Genomic DNA, 19,856 nt, shown 5'->3' on the forward strand with positions numbered 1-19,856 from the left:
CTGATGGGTGGGATGACCTGCAATGTCCTTGTATTGGTGCTCCATTTGTATACTTAAGAAATGCTATAGGGAAAATGGGTTCTCTTTTGCATTGCTACCGAGAGGCAATCAGACAGGTCATCAATTTCTGGCGGTCATTTACTTCTTGCCACTACTTAATGCATGGCACTTAGAATTCTGAGTCTGAATAACCCCCCAACCGTAAAAGGAATAGTCATTAACAAACGAGTCCAAAGAAAAGCAGGCAGAGGGCAAACCATATATGAATCAATTTTACTGGCCCTATACAGATGTCAGGAAAAAAATTAAGGTATCACAAAATAAATTAATTTTTAAATGTCAGGCTCCTAAACTAGAAATGAACCAGAGACGGTATTCTATAATGATTTAAGAACGCAAGACTTGGATTCAGAGTAAGTTTCACTCTCAGTCTGTCCTTTCCCTGCCTTTGGGGAGTTACTAACTTCTATGCCTCTGTTTCTCATCTGTGTACTCGTCATACTGGTGCCTACCTACGGGTTGTTGTGCACATTTAATGGAATAAAACTTACAAAGCATTTAGGCCTATGCTTAGCATATCCTGTGGTCAAACATCAATTTGATGATGATTGTAGATGTTAACAGATGAGGCTCAGCCCTCTCTGACCCAGAGTCTCACCCTTGACCTTGCCTGGATGCTATCTATGTGTTAAGGTGGGAGGGACACTGAGAGGGACCTGCCATGTACCAGTGCGTGTCCATGTTTGTAATGGTTGTGTCTTTATCACTTCTACTTACGGTTGATGCCTTTTGATTGTGAATCTTATGAAGCTTAATGACCTGGAGGCAAATTTTCTTTTTATTTTATTGTTCAACTTTTTGCATTAAACACTTTAATTTTATGAAGCTGAGAAATAAATGAGTAAATAAGAACTAACCTAAAGCAAAGTGTTCCTTGTGAGTGATCCAAACTCACAGGAGGTGAATCACCTGTCTCAGGTCTCAAGTCATCCTTGACCAGAGAAGGCTGTTTTGCAACATTGTCCGATAGAACATTCTGCAGTGCCATCCAGTATAGTGACCACTGGCTGCACATGGCTATTAAGCACTTGAAATATGCTTGCTGTGTCACTAAGGAACTGAGTTTTTAAATAAGTATTAGTTTTAGTTCATTTAAATTGAAATAATCAAACATGTCTAGTGGCTATGATATTGGGTGGCATAGGTCTATAGGAAGATATAGGTAGTGATATATTCTTAATATTGACTGACTGGCTCAGAATCTAGGTGAAACAAAGAGTTTTTTCCTAATAACAAGTCAAATAATGCCAAAAAATGTTAAAAGGTCAAATAAGACTTTTATACCTAGAAAAACAAAGCCTTATATAAGATTCTGGGCTTCTCTTAAATATTCATAATTTGACATTCAGCCCTTGACCCAACAATCTAAGGTGTGTTTGTTTTCTAATCTTCCTATATTAATGCTGATGAGTCAATTAGGCATATCCTATCGTAAGTGTTCAGTAAATATGTGGTATGTGAATTATTGGATAGTTAATTCTGCAAATGGCAGAAAATATGCAATCCTAGTCCTGTGTCTGACATAGTGCTCCATGTCAGTCTGCTTCCCACAGTTCTTTGGTTGCTTTTTCTTGAATGAGAATGACTTTAAATATCTTTACTAAAAACAGAGTCTCAGCCACAAAGCTAAAGAGTGTGTATTTAGACATGCTGTGGTTTTATTATTATTTCTCAAGGTAAATTGAAAGAATGGTCTTTGGTCCTCTATGGCACCTCCACCCAGCCATATTCACCAACCAACGAGTTTCCCAAAGTAGAACGTTTCCGCTATAGCCGAGTTGAAGACCCCACAGATGACTATGGTACAGAGGATTATGCAGGTGAGTTGGCTTCCAGTGAAATACAGGCTCGGGAAAGGAAGCTCATGTGTCTTCATCACACATGGGCTTACAATATACTACCCATGTTCTGATACATATTCTTCCATGTTACTTTTTATCCCTCCATAGTCTTGTGTTTCTGTTCATTGTTATATTCATATACTCAAATACCCACGAGTTATAACTAGCAAACTAATTTTTGCAAAGCTAGTAAGTCCATACTGTGTTTACACTATAATTTATTTAACCCATAATCTGAGACGCATCGTTTCCTTACAGTCTTACACTGTGTTAAACAAGGTTTGGAAAAACATCAGCATTTATCAGTCCGTATCTGTATCTTTGATGATTTCTGTAGAATAGAGTTCTGGGGCTTGGAAATATTTAGTCACACTGCTATCCGGACAAGTCGTACCGGTCTGTGCTATGACCAGCATGTGAATGTTGATTATACCTGTCAGCATTGCAACAGAAAGGAAAAAAGAAAAGTAAAAAAAAAAGAAAGAAACGTACATTTTAAAGTTTTTATAGCTTTGATTGCTAGTAAATCTAAATGTTTTTCCTCTGTAGTTTTCTAAATTAAATACAACTGTCGTTTACCCATTTTTCTATTCAAGATGGCAGTAATTCTCTTATCTACTTATGAGAACTCTTTGTATGTTATTGTTTTTCACATTATCTCATATTTGCTGAAAACATTCTCAGTTATTACTTGCTTCCCAAGTGTAATTTTTGTTTTGTATTGTTTTGACAGAAAAAACTATTAGAGAGTAGTAGGGTTTATAGTTTCAGATACAACATTCGTGATTTTTTTTTTTTTTTTTGCAGAAAATTTATCCTTTAATATCAGCTAAATATTTGCATGCTTTTTCGACAATGACTTATTTTTTTCCTTTGGTCATTAATTCATCTGGAACTTATTTTGGTTTATGATATATAGTGTGAATTGAAGCTCTGTCTTTAGTTATTTTCCCAACAGGCTAACATTGTTGGCGGAGTAACTCTCTTTTCTTTTTTGTTAGCTTAGGATGCTTCCTTTATGACAGTATAGTAAGTTCTTCTACCAGGGGTCTCTTTGGGTACCACCTTTTCTGATTTATCAGTCTATAATTCTCAAACCAATACCACCCACACTGTTTTACTTATTTTCGTTTCATGGTGTATCTTAATATCTGTAGGACATCTGCTTCCCATTTTCATAGCAATTACTGCCCTATTATTCCTCCAGATGAATTTTAGAATGATTTTTTAAGTCCCTCTTTAAAAATCCCGTTGGAATTTAATTTGGGTTTATATGCAAAGTCATGGGAAGAATTGTTTTTACAATATATAAGCCTTACATCTAAAACATAGACTGTCTCATTTTACGGAAATCTTTTAATTTTTATGTAGTTTTCTTCTTGTTAGTGTTACACCTACGTATAGTATTTTGGATCTTGCTGCTCTTGTGATAGAAAGTACTCCATACTTTCTAACTAGTATGTGCTGGTATATGGGAAATCTATTGGTGGTTGTATATGTATCAATATATATGTCCGCATATATGTCTACTTTGCTCAAATCATTAATTTCTATGTTTTAGAATTTATTTTCTAGGATGTTTTAGGTACTAAACTGCAAGCTTTTTTCATCCTTCTCATTATAATTCTGATTACTGTCTTCATGCATTGGTTAGCCTTTCTAGCAATATTCATTCAGCCCTTTTGAGATATGACATATAACACATAGAGTACAATGCTTCTTCTAAAGTTGAACTGTTTATAATGTACCTTTAGATAAGAAATATTCCATCTGGGCCCAGTGGCTCACACCTGTAATCCTAGCACTTGGGAAGCCGAGGTGGGTGGATTTCCTGAGCTCACAAGTTCGAGACCAGCCTTTGAGCGACTTTGTCTCTTGGGAGGCTGAGGCAAGAGAATTGCTTGAGCCCAAGATGTTGAGGTTGCTGTGAGCTGTGATGCCACAGCACTCTACCAAGGGCAACAAAGTCAGACTCTGTCTCAAAAAAAAAAATAAAAATATTCCTGCAGTTCTGAGATTTTTCTTCAGATACTAAAAATAAAAATACTTCATTAGTCACCTGTATAAACTATCTTAAATATGCATATAGTTTCTTTTATTCTAAACAGGTAGTATCTCAGAGTTAAAAACATGCCTGGATGATTAAGACCAATTAAACTAACCAGAGCTAGATTGATTGTTTTAGATTGTGTATTGTTTGGCTTTGAACTTCTAACATTAGTATTTCCGTTATAACTAGCAAAACCATTTTGTCTCCTCTGATAGAAGAAAGTATATTCAAAAATACAAATGCAGCATATTACTCTTTACCTTATTCAAATTCTATTAATATTTCCTATTTAAATTTTGGTAATATTAAGAGTTTGAATATCTATACCTCTTTGTAGTTTTCTGATTACATCTCTAAAATGTTGACATTGACACTTGCAGGAGAACAAAGACAATTATCTCATTATTGCAATCTGCAACACTAAACTGCATTTGGGACAGTTTAAGATTATAGGAGACACAGCATAGCATGTGAACTTTGCCATACAGAACACTTTGGGCAAATATCAAGAATAAATGTTTGGGAATCTTTTTTTTTTTTAAACCTAAAAATCATCTGGTGAAAATTTAGGGCCACCCATGACTCTTCTTTGGAACTGTAATTCTCACCTTCATTTAGAAGGCAGCCTGATTAGAGGCACAGACAGCATTATCACAACCAGATCCCTGTATTGTTTCATTGCATCCCAGGGACTGTGAGACCACAGCTGGCTTAACTTCAACCCTCACGCAGCAGAGATACCACTCCCCTGGTATACAATGGTAAACAGCTAAAATGTCTCAAGTTGTGCTAGCTCTGGAATTGAATGCAGAGATCTATTTAAAGCTTTGGGGGAAATGAAATGAATTATGTTGTCAAATGTCTCTTGCAATTAATCAGAAGTAGGTATCAAGTCTGCAGCATTTTGAAATGACTTATTTCCATTCGGAACAAGAGATCATCTCTAGCCATGATTTGCTACCTCTAAGCAGGAAATCATTAAACAGGTGTCAGGTCCTATGTTGATCCCAATTCTCCTGGCCATGTGATGCATGTGCCGGAAGTGCCAGCTTTGTAATCTAAGACTAGATGCTGATACGCTTATGCCAGTTGCCACATGAGGTTTCTTTCTGGCCATGGTATTTTATATGTATTCAGACATACTCGCCAATGTTTATTGACCATATCAACCAAGCCACTGTAACACTTGAAAACTCAGTTTTTTCATCAGTAAAGTAAGAGTATTTTTAAAAATCTCAGATTTTTCTCTTAGTCATCCTACCCATCCACTTTATGTTTCTAGGATTTGGTAATTATAAAACATGGTCCCATAATGACTAGACATGGTCCCATGTTGACTAAAATTCAACAGTAAGTCCTTTTGATTAAAATAAGTAGGATACAAAATATTCCTGGTATCCTAGCCTTACTGTTTACACATTTCATGCAATATGTTTGTTGCTACTTAAAAATCATATGGGAAAGATTTTGAAGATTAGGAGTCCAAATGTCCCAAAATATGGAGGAGAAGGAAAAAAAGAACTAGAAACTTCTGTAAGTAGCCCTTGCCATTACACATCTTTGCATCAATCACAAAATAACTCCATTTTACTGGCTTTTTTGCTTTTTTTCTTCCCATGAATTCTCTTAGCTTATATAAAGAATATGTAGTAAGAGAGAGGAAGCCTTCATTCCAGGTCTAGAATTCTTTATGCTTACTCAGTTTTTTTTTAATTTATGTGTTGTTTTCTTTTGTTGAGTTGCCCATTGGACCTTGGGAAGGATGCTGTTTTAAATCTATTATCTGTGCCTGAAGTACCTGCACTGTGATCCAAGACTAGATGCTGATAAGCTTGTGCCAGATGCCATAATGATATTTCTTGCTGGCTACAGTATTTTAGAGGTATCCAATGGCCTTAATGACCATGGAGGAGACAGGCAATCTGGTCCAGGAATTGAATAATAACCTTTCTTTCTTTTTTGTCAACAACTTTTCATTTTTCTATGAATCCAACATTTTTATTGTTATGCGTATTTAATTGCAGTTGGTTTTTTCCAGTTGCTACAGATTGTTTGGATTCTGAAATACCTGTTATCTCCCATGAGGCAGCCATGTGTGCTTTGAAGACCAGGCCATGACTAGGATTTACATTCTTGAGACTTAGTTAAGGTTGTCTATGAGTCGAAAGTCAAAAATGTCAACAGTTCATCTCTGGACTTAGAGCCACGTTGACCATTATATTCCTCCATCTTAAAGAAACTCTCTTTGAATAAGGAAAAAAAATCTTATTTTATATTAAATTCAAGGTAAAGCTGACCTGTTCTATAATCATTTTTTCCAAGTGTTGTTCTAATCTCTTTTGGAAAGGTCCCTGTGACCCTGAGTGCAGTGAGGTGGGCTGTGACGGGCCGGGACCAAACCACTGCAATGACTGTTTGCACTACTACTACAAGCTGAAAAACAACACCAGGTAAGAGACAGACCATGTCAGATCCCCAGAGCACGTCTCTGCTGTCCCAGGAGTCCCCGCAGAGCCAGAGTGTGCTCACACAGCCCACATCTTCCAGTGTCCTCCCACCTAAGCACAGAACAGAGGCCTCTGCACTTGTCTCCTGCCTCCCTGTGTAATTCAAAATAATGGAAATTCTACTGACTTACAAAATGTAGGATGTGCATGCCTGTTATGAAACTCCAAATGTCTTCTCTCACATGTGAGGGGGGATGATGAGGAAGGACCAGCTAACCAACATGCCCCTTTGAACCTTCCCTTTTCTTTTTTTGTGTCGGTTGGCAAGTAAAAATTGCATATATTTGTGGTACAAATATGTTGTGTACCACAAATATACACACATATATTTTAGAATGACTAAATTCGGCTATTTAACATACACATTACTTCACATACTTATTTTTTTTGTGGTGATTCACCACCACAGCCTTCCTCTTAAGACTCAGTTTCTAAGCATTATCCCTTTCAAAGAGCCAGATGCAAACAAGGTGATAGTTTGTGACACGAGATACCTTCCTTGGTGGACCTGAAGTCAAGTATCAGCATTGCTACAATGCCCAGGTAGGGGGCAGCTTTAGCAGACATGATTCGGCCTTCTGAATGCAATGTTGGCATCTTGGTTTGAAACTGACGTTGGAGGCTGAGTTCAACTATTTGCTTAGCACCTCCAGGAGAATGCTGAGGACTGTGTCACCAGTGACGCTGCCTTCTTTCTTCTCCTTCCACAATGCAGGATCTGTGTCTCCAGCTGCCCCCCTGGCCACTACCATGCGGACAAGAAGCGATGCAGGAAGTGTGCCCCCAACTGTGAGTCCTGCTTTGGGAGCCATGGTGACCAGTGCCTGTCCTGTAAATATGGATACTTCCTGAATGAAGAAACCAACAGCTGTGTTACTCACTGCCCTGATGGGTCATATCAGGACACCAGTGAGTTGACTTCAAATGTTTGGATTTTAGAGAGGAAAGGAGAGGGTGGTTTCATTCGTGTGACCTTGGGAGGGATAGTCCTCCTTTATGAAATCTGGGCTTTGCTTCACATCAAACAGGATCTAGCCAATTTATGTCAAGAGAACAGTTTAGAAGCTTTATGTAAAAATGCCTGTAACTGACTTTGTCAGGGACCCCTCAAGCCACATCCATATTCAATGACTTGCTAGGAATACTCATAATACTCATGTTGGTCTACTTACAACTATGATTTATTACAACAAAACATACAAAGTAAAATCAGCAAAGGGGAAAGGCATATGGGACAAAGTGCAGAGGCAATCAGACATAAGCTTCCCAGGGTCCCCTCCCAGGGAGGTCACATGTCTATTTCCCCCAGCAGCAATTTGTGACAACATGCAATCTCATGTTGAGGGACCTAGGGAGAGAACTTCATTAGAAATTCAGCCCCCATCCCCCCACCCCCTGGTTGTTACTGGGGGCTGGTCAGGCCTGGCATAAATCAAAATTTCGGATTCCTAGAAGGAATCTGTACAACTGTATTGTTTATATAAATGGTTTTAGACAATATGAGCCACTCTTATCAGGGTGATGGGAGCCCTCCCAAAATCTAAGTTCCCAGATGCCCGCCTAGGGCCAGCCTTGTAAGGTGACTTGTAGAAAACAGCAGCCAAGCTTCTCTCTGCATACTTACCAAATAGGCCCCAGGCCTGTATGGTATCAAAACATACTTTTTGAAAAGTTAAAAAAAGTCTTTTTTTATAAATGTAGAATGAACATGCATCAAAGATTTATTTAGCCCATTCATAAGAGAACATGTAAGATGAAAAATGAATTTAAAAATAATTAGGTTCAATAGTCTACCAGGAAAGGCAAAATGAAATCCTTTTGCTGAGTTAGAGACAAAATTGAACAGTTTTTCACCTGGCAATAGAACTAGAAATTTGGGGGGTGTTTTTTCTAAAGGACAGAGGTCATTTGCAACTTTATCAAAACCTCTGCATCGACACAGAACTTCATAGAGCTTGGACCTACTAAGCTGTCATTAACTAACAAAGACACATCACCCTCTGGGCAGACCCATTAGACGGTGCTCCTGTGTGGTTCTACAAAGGACTTCAAGTAACTTTTACTTTATTTCTGAGTTCTGCATAATTTGTCCTAACAAGGAAGTCACACCATGGTATGTGACGGCACTGGGATTTCGTGGTTTTATACAATCTAAGAAAAAGAAAACTTGAGTTTAAAGGAATAAGACTTGTTTAAAAAGAAAAATCAGACAAAAGTCTGAAGTGGCTACTCTTGCTTCTTAAGAAGTTAAGTTTTCTCCTGATTCAGAAGACAGGGTCTCACAAAAGCAAGACCCCATCTCTACTAAAAATAGAAAAATTAGCCAGGCATTGTGATGGGTGCCTGTAGTCTCTGATACTTGAGAGGCTGAGACAAGAGGATTACTTGAGCTTGAGGGTTTGAGGTGGGGCTGTGATGACACCAAGACACTGTACCCAGGAAGACAGAGTAAAACTATATCTCAAAAAAAAAAAAAAAAACAGCTAAACCTTGGAAAAGAAATTTGGTTCTAGAATATTATATGACAGGCAGGATCAAGATAACTTGAGAGAGTCAGTTAGTTCTGTTTCCAGAGTCTGGGAGGTAGATAATTAAGAAAAGCTATTTCAGCTACCATGTAGTATTGATACAAGGGTCTGTGTATCTCTCTCCTTTAATGTAATTGCCTTTTTGTTATAGGTTCTAATGAGCCTATTTATATACAATATAGTGATCATAAATGATCATGATTGGTAATAATGACAATGCTTAATAGTTTATATTGTCCCTTGAATAATTTCATTCACTTCTCAAGACAGACTGAAAGGTGAGTATCTCCATATAACAAGCAAGATGACAGAGACCCTGGACTTGCCCACCAAAGGTGCTAAAAGCAGAATACAAATCTAGGTTGTTCAAATTCAGATTCTATTCCATGTCTTGTATCCCCAAGGACACAGTAACAGAGATCATCTGATAACTATCCTCAGACCGTAAAGGGCTTTATATTTCATGCTGAGATCAAGCAGGCTTCTTAGAGATCCACTAGAGCAGTGTTCTCTGTGGAATGCTGAAAAACACAAATGCTGAAAAGCGGATAGACAAAGGCCGATTAACAAAGGTTCATCTGGTGGTACACATATGTGTGGATGGAATCCACTTTCATGTAAGAGCAGGTACAAGTCTCCAGGAAAATTTTGTCTAAGGTAAAAGACTGTCTTTAATATACCAAATTATACCTGTATTCCCAGCTACTTGGGATGCTGGGGTGGGAGGATCTCTCAAGACCAGGAGTATGAATCCACCCTGGGCAACATAGTGAGACCCCATCTCTAAAGAATTATATGTTTTATACACACACACATATATGTTTTATATAAATATATATATGCTGAATCATATTTTCTACTATAGAGCAACCATGAATTTGTCATTTTTTTAACAATTTGGACCTGGTATTAAATAGGAAAGCCAGCCTTCACAGTATATTTGTTCAAACTGATACATTTCTCTTCTCCAGAATATAGATATTAGCTGAAATATAACAGCATGGCATTTATATCATCTCCACAGTAGCTATAAAGTGCAAGACACTAATTTTGACGATGCACGAAATAAGGAATTCTTACCTCTTAGTCTTCAGTGTAGATCCCCTGTCCTGTACAGCTCATCAGAATAGTCCCAAAAGCTATACGCATAGGCATCTACTGCCCTGTTCATCAGCCTCAAGCATTGCTTTTCAATTCGTACACAGTGGTGGTGTCCCACCTTCATGAGTGGAACTTTCTTTATCGAAAGTCAGGAAACTGTTCTTGGGAGAGAGAATAGTAAGAAGAGGAGGAAAGCCTATAAACTATTCAACTGAGAATTAACTGGGCTATAGTTCTCTCATCTGCAAGATGGCAGGGAAGCCTAAGGTATTTCCCAGAGTTATAATTCCTGCCTGCGTTTGGTTTGCTGAGAAATGATAACAAATGGTGATTCTGGGGCTGTTGCTGCAGTTTTCAGCTCAATGCCATGGGTACTATAGCGCCATGGTCCCCAACCCTCTGGGTGCTGACTGGGCTGCACAGCAGCAGGTTAAGCCCCGGAAGTTTCGTCAGTGTTTACGGTCCCTCCCCATCCCTGGCATCACTGCCTGAGTTATATCAGCGAGGCATTAGCTCTCCCAGGAGCACAAACCCTACTAGACACTACACGAGTGAGGGATCTGGGTTGTGCACTCCTTATAAGAATCGAATCTTCCCATCCCATCTGTGGAAAAATTATGTTCCATGAAACTGGACCCTGGGGTCCAAATAGTTGGGGACTGCTGAATGGCATACATTAACAAACATTAGAACATTTCCATAGGCTTCTAGGGAATCCAGTTGACCTACTGATTTATAACTTTCTTTTTTTTTTTTTAAACAGAGAAAAATCTTTGCCGGAAATGCAGTGAAAACTGCAAGACGTGTACTGAATTCCATAACTGTACAGAATGTAGGGATGGCTTAAGGTAAGAGAGTGAAGGATTTCCTCAAGTAGCACAGCCCAAGGAGCTTCTCAATGTAAATTAAATGAAAAAAAATAATAATAAAAGTAAACAAATAGCTCTCTTCCATCTATCCTTGGTTTGACTCTCATTCTAACACTTGGTTGCGATTTGCATTATCTCTACCATTCTATGTGAAAAATTGGATGCCATCTCAGCTAAAGAAGGGTTATAAACCAGATAAATTCTCTTTAGAGAAGATAGCTCAGATACAAGTCAATAAAAATGACCATCTGAGAGGCAGTCTCTGCTCTGTTTGACCTGCATTGTGCTAGACAAGGATTGCTATCAGGTGATGCCAATGAATTACGTTTAATCCCTTGATTCGTTCCTCGGATGGTGGGAAATTATTCCCTTATCTTTATTATTTCTCTCCGCGTACCCAATCATTCTCTTATCTTAAGTACCTCAGGCTTGTTTGCATTATGTTATGGTTTGCACATAGATCTAACACCAAGAGATGTTCTCCTTGAGTGGATGACTTGCTCCTTGCTAAAGCCGGGAGGGTCGGTAAACTCTGTAGGAGAACAGCACATGCAGCTGAGATGAGCTAGGTAGCCTTTCATCAGAGAAGGTCACACCATTTGATGTTGAATGAGACGTTGTTTTTATATCAGGGTGTTTATAAATTTTAAATTAAATTGCACATGAACTTTATGGACACCCTCTGTACTGTATAGAGTTAGAATTCTGCTACCCGAGATTCCTTTTAAGTATTAATTATGGCCTTTATTTTTATCCTTGATCAGAGGCAAAATAGGCAGAGTTTCCAGACAGGTAATTCTTCATAATAATCAGTTTGGGAACATCTTCTTCATTTAGATTTTTGATTACTTATGGCGTTATTTCTCTTTTCCTATATAAATATTTTATATATTCATTCCTTAGCAGTTTTCATCTCAAGACTTCGGTCTAGGCAAATAACAGTCTTTTCAGCCTCCTGATTCTTCTCGGAGAAGGAGCAGAGTAGTATAATAAAAAGAAGGAAGGTAGATGTGAATTCAAATCCTTCTCTGCTGTTACTAGCTGTGTGATCCTGGACAAGTTACTTAACCACTCGGAGTCTCCATTTCCTTATGTAGAAAATGGAGATAATAACCACTATGTTGCTGGATTATGATATGGCTGAACTATGATACCATTTGCAAAGTACTTATTCCAGCATCTGTCACGAAATTGGTCCATGAGAAATGAAGGATTATTTAAATTACCTTATTTCTTAGGGGATATTTCATAGAGTGAGTTAAACCACTGCATACCAGTAGAAATGTAAGAACCACATATATAATTTTAAATGTGCCAGTAGCCATATTAAAAGAAATAAAATGGGCTCAGTGCCTGTAGCACAGTGGGTACAGCACTGGCCATGTGTACCGAGGCTGGCTAGTTCAGACCCAGCCTGGGCCAGCTTAACAACAATTACAACTGCAACAACAACAAAAAAAAAAAATATATATATATAGCTGGGCATTGTGGCAGGCGCCTGTAGTCCCAGCTGCTTGCGAGGCTGAAGCAAGAGAATCACTTAAGCCCAGGAGTTTAAGGTTGCTGTGAGCTGTGATGCCACAGCACTCTACCAAGGACAGCATAGTGAGACTCTATCTCAAAAAAAAAAAAAAGAAAGAAAGAAAATGATACATGAGAAATTGATTTTTATGAAATCTTTTATTTTACCTAATATACCTAAAATTATCACTTCAACAATATAAAAAAATATTAAAGAGATAGGTTCGTTTTGTTGTTTGATTAAATCCTTAAAATCTGGTATGTATTTTGCCCTTAAAGGGCATCTCAATTCGGACAAAAAATATTTATGAGAAATGCTTGATCTCTATTTAGCTTTTTTAAAATCTAGCTGAATAAGAAAGTTTTACATAGCCAGGTTATTCCAGACTTACTCAGAATTTCACCAATAATGGAATCCAGCACCAGCTTGTCACATTTAGACTTCATTAAAATTAAATAAAACTTAAAATCCCATTCCTTGGCCACACTAGCTACCTTTCAAGGGCTCAGTAGCCCCATAAACCCAAGCGTGTTGGATGGCACAGGTCTCACCTGGCAAGTTTATCACAGAAAGAATGGATGTGGTGGCAGCCGCAGGTATGTCAGCCTCGCAGGGTCTGTTTGGAAGCAGCAGGAAGCATGGGGAGTCCAGGACGGCTGCCTGTTACTGGTCCCCCGCAGCTCATTCCTTCCGACACAGTGCAAGCTCTGTCTTCTGCTGAATAGATGCCAACCTCAAAGGGAAGTACCATCCTACATTAGAAAACCTAGGCAGCTTTTTAAAAACTCAGATAAGTTTTTTTGGTGGTCCTTATTTCCTCCCACCAAAGGATCCATTTGCGGCCACGTCTTTTTTTCTAGAGCTACAGAAAGGGAAAGAGATTTTCTTTCTTTTATGCTGCCCTCAGCTCTCCGGAGGCCCTTTACATTTTTCTAGGGGCTTGTAGGGTGGACCATTTTGCCTCAAGAGACTTGTACATTTTTAAATCGTGGCTTAAAAACAAACAGGGGAAAATGTCTATTCATAAAATCCAGGAAGGAAACAGATTCAAATGTTAACAGAGGGACTATTGGAGATTCTTTTCTCATCTTTCTTCTTGTACTTCCCAGACATCTTTAATGAGCATAAGGAAAAATAAATGTTAATTTTTTATTTTCAGTTTTTAAGACGAGTCAAGTGTAATAGTGAGAAGGAAATTCTAATTTCTAAAATTAGTAGGATCCGTATCTAAAGCAGTCAAATAAGAGGCTAATTGGAATAATGCAAAGAGTTTAAGACAATAGAAACCACTTGACCTTGTTGCCTAGATATGCATCTTCTAATGTCATCTATTTGGTGGCATCGATTTCTGTTTCCTCTCTATTACGTTTCCAGTGGCATCAGTTACTTAGTGAGTAATATTTTGTATGAAATATTAAAAATTTTATGTACTTGTTTTCAATTTTAACATCAATCTATAGACTATGAAAAATATCATAGCTGACAGAAATTAGGAGGGAGAGGAAAACATGCTTTCCTCATTCGATGTTCTGACAATTCATGAGATACTGACTCATCGTGCTCGATAGAGAAATAGAAATTTGAATAAAGTATTTAATAGGTTGCAGCTAAGTCTTAGAAACACTAAGTAATAAAATAACTGAAAAGTTGAATTTAGAGAAGCAACAGTATAATTTTGCTAAATTTAATATTAGAGTATTTAAAATGAACAAATCAATACAGGCAAAAATGTAGTACAGTTTTGTTTTTACGGGAACCAGTATAAAGCTAAAATCGGCAGCACTTAAAAACAAAAATGGCTGCTCCAAGGAGTTTGGGCAGGAGAAGTTTGTACACTTTTATTCGACCATAATTCATTTTACCATGTGTTCCTACTGCATTTATCATTCTAAAATAACTTCTAGATTTATTATATAGTAAGTCTGTATATTGGGGAATTGGTAGGCAGATGTTAGGCAATGTGATTGTTTTGTCAATCACACACTTTACAAAACCTCTGCATTATAACATGTTGGGCAACGTGGGAACCTGTCTATCAGTTTAGCAAATTAAGGCGAATGTCCCTAAAGCTCAGCAGCATGTGTTCATGCTACGGACATCATTATAGGCACAGAGAAGCATTATAGGCATCAGGAGGGCAAAAAAAGAGGGTACAAGGGCTGTTGTTTCCCCTGCTTTGAAGCTCTGCCAAATCCACTGGTCTGTGCAGGGAGCTATATTTGTTACATATGGAGCTTGGGGAGTCTTTACTGCCTTGCCTTGATTGCAGCAGTCTGTTTAAAGCTCTCTTTATGTTTCTCCCAGCCTGCAGGGAACCCGATGTTCTGTCTCCTGTGAAGATGGGCAGTACTTCAACGGCCAGGACTGCCAGCCGTGCCACCGCTTCTGCGCCACTTGTGCTGGTACCTTCCCCGGTTCTTTCGTTCCTTCTCCTGGTTCTGGTTTTAGTGCTGATTGTCTGGTTTTAGCCATCGCTCATGCAATGCCCATGACACTTTTCAAGTAAATTCTAAAGAAACACATTTTCCTTTTGGTAATCACAGGTGTATTCTCGCTGAAAGTCAATCATCAGCATTCTGTCCTTGTTGAGAAACTTAAATAACCCAGTGATGTCGTCTCTCCTTTCCAAAGAGGATGGATATTTTTGGCAGATAGGTTCCATTTAAATGGGGGGGGGGCATCTAAGGAAATGAAGAAAAAGCACAGATGTTAAATTTTAAATTATTACTCATTTAAAAAAAGTTGCAGATTAATGTCAGTTTTACAAGCTGCTAAGAATGAAGCCCATTAGGCAACCGCCACTGAGGTTCTATCTGTTTCCTGCCTTTATCTTGCTTTCAAGGGGCAGGAGCTGATGGGTGCATTAACTGTACAGAGGGTTACTTCATGGAGGATGGGAGATGTGTGCAGAGCTGTAGTATCAACTATTACTTTGACCACTCTTCAGAAAATGGATACAAATCCTGTAAAAAGTAAGTGAAACTGCCCTTTCAACCCTAGCATTTAGGACCTGGGCTCCTTATATGAGCAAGTTCATGAGCATTAAAAAACTTAGAATTTTTAATGATAACATTAGGTTTAAACATTTGCCGATGGACACTGCCCCACAGCTTTAACTCATCTTATCTTTGATATTTTTATTCTTTTGCCTCAGGAACACCTTCATAAAGCTCTGGAATATTTTTTTCAAGTACATCCTACTTCCTTTTAAAAATCAGTGTCACAGTGGCTCACGCCTGTACTCCTAGCACTTGAGTGGCCAAGGCAGGTAGATTGCCTGAGCTCATGGGTTTGAGACCAGCCTGAGCCAGAGCGAGACCCCCGTCTCTAAAAAAATATCTGGGCATTGCAGTGGGCACCTGTAGTCCCAGCTATTTGGGAGGCCAAGGCAAGAGGATCACTTGAACCCAAGAGTTTGAGGTTGCTGTGAGCTAAGATGCCATGGCACTCTACCATGGATGACCAAGTGAGACTCTGTCTCTGAATAAAAAATAAGCCACAGTGTCTACCTGCTAGGTTTTCTTTAAGGCTAGCAAACCTAGGTGTTATTGTAAGAAATATTTTTTAAAAGATTGAGACAAGGGAGCATTAAGTTTACCATGTGTTCTGACAACTCATTAGATACTATCTCATAGTGCCAGATAGATAAATAGAAATTTCTCGAGCTCAAGACCAACTTGAGACATAGAAATTTCTCAAGTTCAAGATCAACTCTACCAAACAAATAGAAAAACTTAGGCAAGAGGATATCTTGAGCCCAAGAGCTTGAGGTTGCTGTGAGCTATGACGCCATGGCACTCTACTCAGGACACCAGAGTGAGACTCTGTCTCAAAAAAAGAAAAAAAGCATTAAGAGATTGAAAGTCAGTATATCTTCTCCTGTACATGATGTGTGAATGGATAAAAAACTGCACATTTTTCTACAGATGTGATATCAGTTGTTTGACGTGCAATGGCCCAGGGTTCAAGAACTGTACAAGCTGCCCCAGTGGGTATCTCTTAGACTTAGGAATGTGTCAAATGGGAGCCATCTGCAAGGATGGTGAGTACAATTGCTCATTTTGATCTTTACAAAGTGTGATCTTTCTATTTGAAGGCCTAATATTTTCTCACTTAAAAGAAAACAAGCATGTATCAGATAGGACACATTCACCAACCTGAGCCTTTCATGGGTGTGTTAGTTGGTTTGCTATTGGTTTGAATGCAAGAAGAAATAAATAACCAATAGTCCCACTGGCCAAGCTGACTCCAGTTAAATTTTTTTAATTAATAAACTTTATGTTTTAGAGAAGTTTTAAATTTATAGCAAAATTAAATAGAAAGTCCAGAGATTGCCCATAGACTTTTTATCCACATGCATACACAGCCTCCTCAACTGTCAATCTAACACCATAGCAGTAAATTTTTATAACTAGTGAACCTACATTGACACATCATTATCACCCAAAGTCCACAGTTTACATTAGGGTCTACGTTTGGTGATTATATTCTGTGGGTGTGAACAAGTGTATAATGACATGTATACCATTATATTATCAGACAGAAGAGCTTCACTGCCCTAAAAATCCTTTTTGCTTGGCCTACGCATCCCTCCCTTCCACATTCCTGACAACCACTGATTTTTTCCCACTATTTCCATAGATTTGCTTTTTCCAGGTTATATAGTTGGAGTAATACAGTATGTAGCCATTTCTACTTATTTGTTGATATATTTATTTCCAGTCTTTTGCCTTATATACTCTTTGCCATGTTTTTAAAACCACGTATGTAGAGTTCTGTACCTTGCCTCTTGCACTAAGCATTAGTCATAAACATTATGCTATGTGTTTTGTTAGGAAACTTTAATGATAGCATAAAACTCAATTGTGTGAAGATGATGTAGGGTTTCACCACTCTCTTATTCTTTGAACTGTTTATAATTTTACATTTAAATAGTGATCAACTGGCATCTGAATCTTCTGTTAAACTTGTCAGCCTAGGAATTAATATTCCAATCTCACAAAAGGGAAAATTCAAGGCATGAATCTAGGAAGTAATACATAGAGCCAAGTATAGAACTTAATACTTAGAAATGTTGGTCTTTTTTATTTCCTTTGTGCCAATGGTTCACAACCAAGATGCGCCTTCACCAGGAGTTCTGATTGGATTTACCTGGGTGAATCCTAAGCATGTATTTTAGCCTCTCTTGACCTTCTCTTAGAAATGGTTTCTAACATTCAGGCAAGTTTGAGCGCCATCACGCTGTAGCATTCTCCTCGACAGTTGGGCAAATGCTAAGTTCCCTCACCTCTCTAGCCTCAGTTTCTCCATCTGTGAAAGGATTGAATTTAAATTATTTCAGCTCCCAACAGTTTGTGAACTTTGACTCTCAATAAAGTTTTCACTAAAGGGAGCCCACAATGTGTTCCTGACTTTTATGCAGAAATTGTTATGAACTCTTGTTGTTCAAAACTTCTTTGGATCCTTATAAAAACAGAAAATGGGGGAAAGGTATGGATTTGGAACAGTCACTGACATGATTGGGTTTACTCTTTTCCCTTCTCTGGAATATTTTTCCTTGTGTAAATGTCACAAGAGGCAGAGCTGTACTGTGGTTGAGGGAACGTGAACTGGGAAGTCAGAATGCTGTAGGTTATATCTGGGCTCCAGGCCTTGGGAAGCTTATTAACTTCCTTGGGATTCATGTCTCCCATTTATAAAAGAAAAAAATAAAGATGATAATACTACTGACCTTGAATGGTTATTCCACAATTCCCTATTAGGAATTTCCAAAAGGCACCAGAAAGAGCTGGGCACATGATGGCACTGATAGACATCATCTGTGGTCTCACTTCCTTGGGGCATCACAGGTGACTGTGCATCTTCCTGGCTTTTCTGATGTGTCATTGGCCTGGCGAGATAAGCCTGACCCACTCAGGGTCTGTGTTCCAAGGGCTTCTTGCCAGGGCTGCTGCTAACTGCACCACACTGGGACAAGAGGCCCAGGATGGGGGAACCAAGGGACCATATTAGTATCATGCTCTAGTTACCAGCAAGTGCCAACTTACCTTTACTTAAAATCCTGCTACCCTTCCATCTGAGTATGACCAGAACTCTTTGTTAAGAAAACTGAGGAAGGTTTTTAATGATCAACACAGGAAATCCACTATAATTTGAAATTTTCACCAATAGCCCTTGGTACTAGACATTTCAAGATTCATGATGCTTTGACTGCTTTCCCTAAACCATGGTGAGCATGAGATAAGTTAAATGGCACTTTAATAAAGTGGGAAAATGAAGAACCGTATTTTTGTCATGAATCCATTTTCAAGTCAAAGAATGAGATCCTTGATGGCTTAGCAGGCTTTTCAAATTACATGGCAACTGCATTCCAAGACGTGCTATGTATGCTCTTCCAACTGCCATATTTCCATGATTCTAAGACATACATTTATTTTTTTACAATTTTAAAGCACTAAATCAGATGCATCTTCTAATTCATTATAGTTTACAGTTCCTTTGCCCCAGCAGTCTCCCCCAGGTAGGAGAGTTGGGCAGAGATGTCTGTTTTACTGAGTTAAGCACACAATTGCTACTCTTTGTGTTAAATTTAATTGCAGTTCAAAACACCTTCAGAAAATTAAACTCCTGTTTCATATCCAAGGAAGGGTTGTTGCCTAAACACAGAAATGAAACAGAAGGTTACATACCAAATAAATCCTTCTAATAAGCATAAAATTAAAATTCTAATCAATAAGAGAATATTGTGTCAACATTTAATAAGAAACTTTTTTTTCTTTCTGTTACTTAAAATAATGGTGCATCTTAAATCCTATGTCTTGGATTCAATGAAATATAGAAAAATGATTGTATACTCTTCTGCTCTAGGTTAATTCTAAGAAGAAAAATTTCTAGCTTATGTTATTGATTTCTAATTTATTCTTTTTCTAATCTTTTTCTCCCTTTTCACAAATGGATACCAATCACATTTACCATTGGACTACAATCTCTCTCCTTGAAAAACAATGCTGTTGACTGAAATCACTGTGGGTGGACCAAATTTCCTCCTTGTTGACTGCTCCTGAATGATCTCTTCCAACCCTCCCAATCTGCCTCTCTGGCCAATCACAACCTTCTCCCGTGTGTGCACGTCATGCCGCTCTCGTCCTCAACTCTCCCTCTCTCTTGCTGACTTCCCGGAAAAGCAACGGAAGAGTCCTGGGCCGAAGGAGGCTTCTGTATGCTTGTGAAAAAGAACAATCTTTGCCAACGGAAGGTTCTTCAACAACTTTGCTGCAAAACATGTACATTCCAAGGCTGAGCAGCCATCTTAGATTTCTTTGTTCCTGTAGACTTATAGATTATTCCATATCATTAAAAAGGAAAAAAAAAAAAAAAA

The 19,856-nt window shown here is 38.3% G+C and overlaps 1 protein-coding gene across 2 annotated transcripts in view; it reads left to right on the top strand.

Annotated features, from left to right (window-relative positions):
* Positions 1-19,856, top strand: part of PCSK5 (proprotein convertase subtilisin/kexin type 5) — a 430,298-nt gene that overhangs the window by 267,794 nt on the left and 142,648 nt on the right. The window contains exons 14-21 of one of the 2 annotated variants that reach the window (XM_012813044.1): positions 1,737-1,880; positions 6,299-6,401; positions 7,174-7,367; positions 10,851-10,935; positions 14,783-14,880; positions 15,321-15,450; positions 16,405-16,520; positions 19,663-19,849. In XM_012813044.1, coding sequence (XP_012668498.1) covers positions 1,737-1,880; positions 6,299-6,401; positions 7,174-7,367; positions 10,851-10,935; positions 14,783-14,880; positions 15,321-15,450; positions 16,405-16,520; positions 19,663-19,778 — 986 coding nt within the window. In that variant the 3' untranslated portion in view covers positions 19,779-19,849. Of the gene's footprint in view, positions 1-1,736; positions 1,881-6,298; positions 6,402-7,173; positions 7,368-10,850; positions 10,936-14,782; positions 14,881-15,320; positions 15,451-16,404; positions 16,521-19,662; positions 19,850-19,856 lie in introns of those variants that run through there. The other variant, XM_012813041.1, reaches the window with a different exon arrangement.

This window comes from Otolemur garnettii, unplaced genomic scaffold (genome assembly GCF_000181295.1).
Source record: "Otolemur garnettii isolate 467f Iridium unplaced genomic scaffold, OtoGar3 scaffold00006, whole genome shotgun sequence".
Lineage (NCBI taxonomy): Eukaryota > Metazoa > Chordata > Mammalia > Primates > Galagidae > Otolemur > Otolemur garnettii.